This window comes from Bidens hawaiensis, unplaced genomic scaffold, assembly GCF_021521415.1.
Source record: "Bidens hawaiensis isolate Kalapana, Puna unplaced genomic scaffold, B.hawaiensis_p1.1 tig00038513_1, whole genome shotgun sequence".
In the NCBI taxonomy this organism is placed as follows: domain Eukaryota; kingdom Viridiplantae; phylum Streptophyta; class Magnoliopsida; order Asterales; family Asteraceae; genus Bidens; species Bidens hawaiensis.
In genome coordinates, this window is record NW_027505549.1 from 160,335 (window position 1) to 167,500 (window position 7,166).

At 32.3% G+C, this 7,166-nt stretch overlaps 1 protein-coding gene across 1 annotated transcript; it reads left to right on the forward strand.

Annotated features, from left to right (window-relative positions):
• The first annotated feature begins 2,558 nt into the window (after nucleotides 1-2,558).
• LOC143613895 (bidirectional sugar transporter SWEET14-like) lies at nucleotides 2,559-4,392 on the forward strand. Its single transcript, XM_077087489.1, has 6 exons — nucleotides 2,559-2,663; nucleotides 2,829-2,865; nucleotides 2,995-3,205; nucleotides 3,300-3,461; nucleotides 3,814-3,933; nucleotides 4,013-4,392. The coding sequence occupies exons 1-6, from the start codon at nucleotides 2,609-2,611 to the stop codon at nucleotides 4,187-4,189; spliced, it is 762 nt and encodes a 253-aa protein (XP_076943604.1). The 5' UTR covers nucleotides 2,559-2,608; the 3' UTR covers nucleotides 4,190-4,392.
• The last annotated feature ends 2,774 nt before the right edge of the window (nucleotides 4,393-7,166 follow it).

A 7,166-nucleotide genomic window follows, 5' to 3' on the forward strand; every position in this document is an offset into this window, starting at 1 on the left:
CAACTACACCTGGTTATGTAGTTTAAAATGTTAAAACAAACTGAACTCTCCTTTTAGTTAGGTGCTTAGTTAATTATAATATAAATGTTATGACAAAATATGTGTTATTGTAAAATCTATGCAAGTTCAAATATTTACACATTTTTGTTGACGTTTGATCCGGGATCGGTGCTACTTATTTCCCTGCTTTTCATTTCTTAGAGAACAAGAAATGTTTGTAAAATCAAGAAACATCAATGTAGTAGCTGCTAGAATTGGCGGCGCATCTTATAGCGTATTGTTGGGTGGCTAAATGGATTTGGTCGATCATTCATACTTGGGTTTAATGGCCGGTTTTGTCGTGTTTGATTTGGTGAAGGCTCTATTGGAATTTCCATGCAAACATAACAACAATAAGCTGGAAAGCGAAATGGTTCAAGAAATCTCATTAGTTACATGTTGGTTCATTTGGCGTACGTGTAATGACATGATTTTTAAGAACAAACCAATTTTGGTGGAAAACTTGGTGGAAGATATAAAAGCTACGTCCTTCTTATGGGTGAAAATCGAATCAGGATCTTGAATCTTGACTGCGAGGTTTGGTGTAAAATCAAATTTTGTTAATTTTTCTTTATAAGTGTCGGCCGCCTTTGTTTGTTCATTTCATTCTCTCCTTGTAGGTTTTGGGCTTTTGCGGCTTGCAAATTGCCCCAGTTTTTCCGTTAATGAAATTGTTCTTTCATGAAAGAAAAAGAAAAAATCAATGTACTAGTTATCCACTTATCTACTCTTTTTTTATATCTACTCTTTTTTTATATCTTTGTTTCGTTTTTTCGTTTACGGTATTTTACAATGTTTTGGTATAATTACTAATACTAATATTACTAATTTACGGTATAAACGTAAATAACTTAAAACTAATATGTGGTTTCTTTAAGTACACATCCTTTTAGTTTCTACACCCTAATTAGAGCTCAACCTTTTAGTTTCTACACCCTAATTAGCTAGAGCTCAACAACCGGATCTCACAAATCGAAAATCTATTGTTGATCATGGATAAATTAAAAAACAAACCAAAGTTAAAATCGAGTGTCATTGAACATCAGTAGTCTTTAAATTGATCAAAACTTGATGATTTAATCAATTGAATTAATGTGTAAGAGCCTGTAAAATCATCAATAGATTATGAATTGCAAAATATTAGGCTCTAAATTTAATAAAATTGTGAAATTGTTAGATATTACACACTGAATTAATTAATATTCCAAATATTACACTAATTATTAGGGTGATTTTAATGTGTAGAAAGCATAATAGTTTTACCAAAGCCAATGACAGGTTCGAGCGTAACATCACTATTTTGAAATTGCAGATTATGATTCAATTGATACTAAATAAAAGAGTCGATTGGAATCTCACAAACAACTAGATCAATTATTATGCTTTTTTTCAAACAGATGAGTGAAAATTGTTTATTAAGTTTTTCAGATGATTTATTATGATTTTTATCCAAAAATAATATCCAAAGATAATAAATTACTAAATAATACAATTTTTTTGAACGACCAACAAACAGAATTGCCTAAGTACTCTGTACGGGGTGACCCAATGGAAAAAGGTCACTGCTAGCTGGTCTAACCCAGTCGTACGAAGCTTTTTAAGCGCTTCGAAGCTATCTACAGTTATGGGGAAAACCCACCTGTCCGAAGGCCCACTGGTGGTAAAACCCGGACGCTCTCAGGATCGAACTAGATATCACAAAGATCTTAGTCTTCCTTCATTAAGTCATCCATACCCCTCAAAAGTGTTGTTAGTGGGTTTAAACTTGGGTCTCTATTGAGATACTCAAACTTCTTATCCCTACACAATATTGAAAAGAACGTCAAATAACACAAATTGAAATAGAAATTAATTAAGCTTTGTCATAAAAATAATGAAAATGAAATAATTCTGTTTATTCATCATGCTCTTATTATTACGCTCATAATTGAAATCATGGTTTGATTAACGAACCAAAATCAAGCGGACTGATTAAATGCGTTCGGTTTTAAATTTCAATTTGATTTTGTTTTTCATTTTTGGTCTGCAATTTGGAGTTGAGGTTCGGTTTTGGTCAACGATTTAGAAAATGCGAACTGATTCTTCACGATTTCACGTCAATTGAAATTATGCGACCACGTTAATCGTATCAGGATTGCAGATGGTTAATCAGGTTGAAAATGGAATTGAATGAAATTTCAATTTTGCCACTATGTGTTTTATGATAACAAGATTGTAGGTTATCTTGTACGTTTGCCCTAATTTATGCACACATGTTTTATTGAAAGAGAGAGTATTGTACAGGATTATACAATGCTAGCTTATGTATAAAAATACTACAGTGAAAAAAAAGTAAATTCGTTTCACTAGATAATTCAGTACTCTTTAGTTTAATATCCAACTTAATGATTTGTTTAAATTACATAAGAAATAAACCTTTCTTTCTTTTTCATGCACCTCATGGCCCAACGTATCCACCACCCTCAATCCCCTCTATATAAACCATCTACTCAAACATTTCTTATCACCACCATTTGCAGCAGAATTAGTTCATTGTAACTGGTTGATTTTAGTGTTTTAAGCTGTAAAAATGGTGTTTGCTGGTCACTACCATCAACTCTTGCAAAGTGGCTTTGCCGTTATGGGTACTCTCTCTCTCTCTCTCTCTCTCTATATATATATATATATATATCCTTTCTTTTTCATGAATATTATTATATATAAATAAATGCATGCATGGTGCATGGAGTGTACAGGTTGACTAGCAAACCGTAATCCTAAACTTACCTAACACTATGCCTATTTTGCAGGCAATATTGTCTCTTTTGGGGTGTTTCTTTCACCATTGTAAGTTTTCAATTGTCTTTTAAAATCATCCATATATAGTTAGTCTAAGTTTATATATACACACACATGCATACACACTTATATATGCACTTTCCTAATCAGTTCAAACATTTTTGCGTTAAAAAACAGGCCAACGTTCTATAAAATTTACAAAAAGAAATCAACTGAAGGGTTTCAGTCAATACCTTATGTGGTGGGATTGTTTAGTGCCATGCTTTGGATCTACTACGCGTTGCTAAAGGGCAATCTGGTGTTTCTGATCACCATCAACTCCATTGGCATTGTCACACAAACCTTTTATCTTTGTGTTTTCGTCTTCTATGCACCCAAGAAAGCGAGGGTAGGCCTTTTTAATTTTAGATTCGTTTTCATGTTTTGATCACATGTTAATTTGTCTTCGTCCTAACTATTTGGAAGCATGATTTCATGTGCAGATGGAAAGTTTGAAGCTAATCACATTTTTCATAATTATTGGATTTGGATTGATTGTTCTCCTAACTCAATTCCTTACAAAAGGAGATAAGCGTTACACGATTGTTGGATGGATTTGTCTTATATTTTCTCTCTGTGTTTTTGTGGCACCTTTAGGTGTCCTGGTACGCATAAAAACAAACATATATACTTAATAAAATTTCTCTCATAGGAAGCTATTGATATATATGATGGGAATAAATATTTCCTCTATCCCCAAAGATAAAGGAAAACATATAATAGTATAACTACTGTTGGATCTAGGTTTTAGTGAATACAATACCTAATAATATTACGAAAACAAATTTGAAATTTATTAACACATTATAATAAAAGTATTTCATATTTTAGACTACATGTCTTCTACAGTTAACAATAATACAAACTTTGTAACATTTAAAGAAAATTAGCAATAATATATACTTGGTAACAATTAATGAAATATAAACTATTTCTTAAATTTACTTTTTTTTTCAGAGGCAAGTGATCAGGACCAAAAGTGTTGCGTACATGCCAATTCTTTTGTCGGTCGCTCTTACATTTAATGCTGTTATGTGGTTCTTTTATGGTCTACTTCTTTGGGACTTTATCATTGCGGTAATCAATACTAATTAAAATCTAGCAATATATTTCATATTTTTCTTCAATTTTCTAACGCTCAATTTCTTGCTTACAGATCCCAAATACGCTTGGATTCACCTTTGGTATCATTCAAATTATATTCTACTTTGTTTACAAGAACAAGAAGCCAGTAATCGACGAAAAAATCACTGAATTCAAAGAAAAAATGAATGAAATGGATGAACCGAGAGTCCCGGAAAGAAAAGCTCAAAACACAATGGATATGGTGTAAAGTGTGATTAATCACACCACTAAAGTTGCAGCCTGATGTCAAAGTGTACCTTCTCTATAAATAATTGTACACCTCTTAATTGATTACATGTATTGTTTTCGTTATTAAATGAATTACTATATATACAAAAATTTGATTTTCGATACATAATGTATTCTGCTTCATTTTATTTAAAGAACTATAAAAGAGCTATCCATCTCTTCCGACTTTATATATGACGAGTTGGGTGCTATGTATTGAGTTTTTCTTATTATTAGAACATGTTATCAGAAAATTTATTAGACCATGCACAACGGAACCGATAAATCATTGTTTGTATCAGGTAAGTGACATTGAAGAGGTTATGGTAGGAAACCAATGAAAATAAAATTTAAACATTAGAGTAAACGGACTCTTACAAATAGTATTAGTGGCGAAAGCACAACCATCACACAGGATTCGCCCGACCCGGTCTTGTTTTTGGTTTTATATATAGCCAGGGCGTCTCCAAGGATTTAAATATCTCGACTAAGCCAAATAAGATGACCTATAGCCCTAATGAGTAACGAAATATATATATATATATATATATATATATATATATATATATATATATATATATATATATATATATATAAGCTAATTTTTTTAACGACGCTTAATGTTATAACAATAAACATAGAAAAATTTATTGTTAAAACCAGATACCATAATAGCTAACATCTAAACGATAATTCGTGAAGCTCTCCTAACATTGAGAAAAACACATACATTGGTCCTTAATTGGTGGCTCGCTTGGTCAACCGCAGAGGAGCCTTTGGTCAACGACGAACCAACGGTGGTGGTCGGTTGGGTTAGGCGTTGTTCAGGTTTTGTTCAATATTTGCAAAGAATGAAGGAACCAAGAAAGAATTTCAATCGGACACTATTTCTTCTATTTTGCATCTGATTTTTATTTTATTTTTTTAATTTTAGTTTCGGCCCAATAATTTAAACTTGATTAAATGAATTATGGATAAATAAAAGTTTTGGGACCAATAGTTATAAGATGGTAATGATCAAATCATATTTTATAAATTTTATACTTTTAAATGTATATATAATTGAATTAAAAACGAGCACATCGTTTTTCGATGAACGAACCCATTATAAATTTAAAATATATATTCGAACCCATTGATTGTAAAAAAATATTTGACCCTTACAAATAATATCAGTAGCAGAGGTACAACCATCACACCGAGTTCTCCCGAACTCAATCTTGTTTTGGGTTTTATGTATAGCCTATTGTATTAAATTAAAGAACGAACCTATTGTTTTTTTGACAAGCGGGCTCATTATTAATTTAAAAATATTCAAACCCATTGATTGTAAAAAGATATTCGAATCCATTGAATATTAAAGATATCACAACACTAATATACTAGTTATTAAATATTACTTTAAATAAACGAGTTATAAATACGTTAATTGATCGAGTATGAGGGGTAATTCTAATACGATTTTTTTTAAATATCAAAACTATAAGAATTTTTAAAATATTACATTAATTAATCGAGTTGTAAATAAGTTAACTAATCGAGTACGAGATGTATTTCAAATAAGATTTATTTTAAATATCACAACGCCGTTACAAAAGTATTCCATATTACATCAATTTATTGAGTTAAAAAAATACGTTAATTAATCGAGTACGATGCGTAACATAAAAACATTTTTTTAATATTACAACACTGTTGTAAAAATGAATAAATATTACATTAATTAATGAAGTTAGAAATATATTAGTTAGTCTAGTACAAGTATGATGCAAAACACAAATACGATTTTTATAATATTATGACACCGTTATAATAATTATTAAATATTACGTTAGTTAATCGAGTCACAAATACGCTCATTAATCGAATACGAGGCATAATTTAAACACATATCCAACAGAACAAAGTAAACTTTGCAAAAAAACACTACATTTATAAATAGCTGAAACTGTATGTACACATAGCAGGGCTGTCTCTGAGAATTTAAATACCTCGGCCGAGCCAAAATAAAAGGCCCATAGACCTTAACGAAAATTTGTTGTTCGCTTGCGTACATGGATAAAACTAATTTTATCGACGGATTTATTATAAGCAGAAACCATTCTGAGCACATAACTATCTCATAAGCCATTTTAATACCAAAAAACATATATATGTAATATATATATATATATATATATATATATATAAAGTTTGTGCCCCCTCGAAACTTATGTGTCTCGGCTGATGGTGCGGCTCGCACACCTTCCGAGCCTCCCCTGATACATAGCATCGGTTACCAAAAAGTGAATGCAAAATTACAAAAAAAAAAATAATATTAATAAAAAAATAAGACAAATGACTTTGGCTACGTAGGGACAGCAAACTGTACGAATTGGCCAGTTCCCTGATCCGCCAAGTCCTCTAGGTACTCTCGTGGATTCAGTAGATCCGCATGTTGGCAGTGGTAGAGCGTATCGTACACTTCTCGCAGTCAACGATTCACATGATTAGGTCCTCGAGGAGGCCGGCCCGACAACAGATGTCACACCTCCTGCTCTGATGTTGTTGCTCCAGAAGTGCCCCATTTACCGGATTATCTTCATATTCATCACAAATACCCATTTTGTTTTTCTCCGTCATAACTAATGACTTATTAGAAGTCCAAAGTCTGAGCGTGTCCTGTCCTATACGATCAGGGAGATTTGGAACCCCCCCCCCCCTCTCGTATGGCCTCCTTATTGGCTTTAGGCCTATTTTTATTGTCCCCACCTATCATCTCATGAAGGCCTCACGACTCTCTCCCTCATACTACTTTCTCTTTAGGCCCATATTTACGACCTTCTTGATCACCTATGGCCTTCATATCATACTCGGTAACGAACAACACTGTTTCTCACTGAACCATCTTTGGGACTCTTGACTACAACCATCAGATCCAACCCCAATGGTTCCCCTTGCAACGACTCTTCACTGGG

Bases quoted from the DNA above. Each gene is read 5' to 3' on its own strand.
- LOC143613895 (XM_077087489.1), top strand. From the start codon at position 2,609: ATGGTGTTTGCTGGTCACTACCATCAACTCTTGCAAAGTGGCTTTGCC. The intron at 2,664-2,828 runs GTACTCTCTCTC...CCTATTTTGCAG, and splicing joins AAGTGGCTTTGCCGTTATGG to GCAATATTGTCTCTTTTGGG. The intron at 3,462-3,813 runs GTACGCATAAAA...TTTTTTTTTCAG, and splicing joins TGGCACCTTTAGGTGTCCTG to AGGCAAGTGATCAGGACCAA.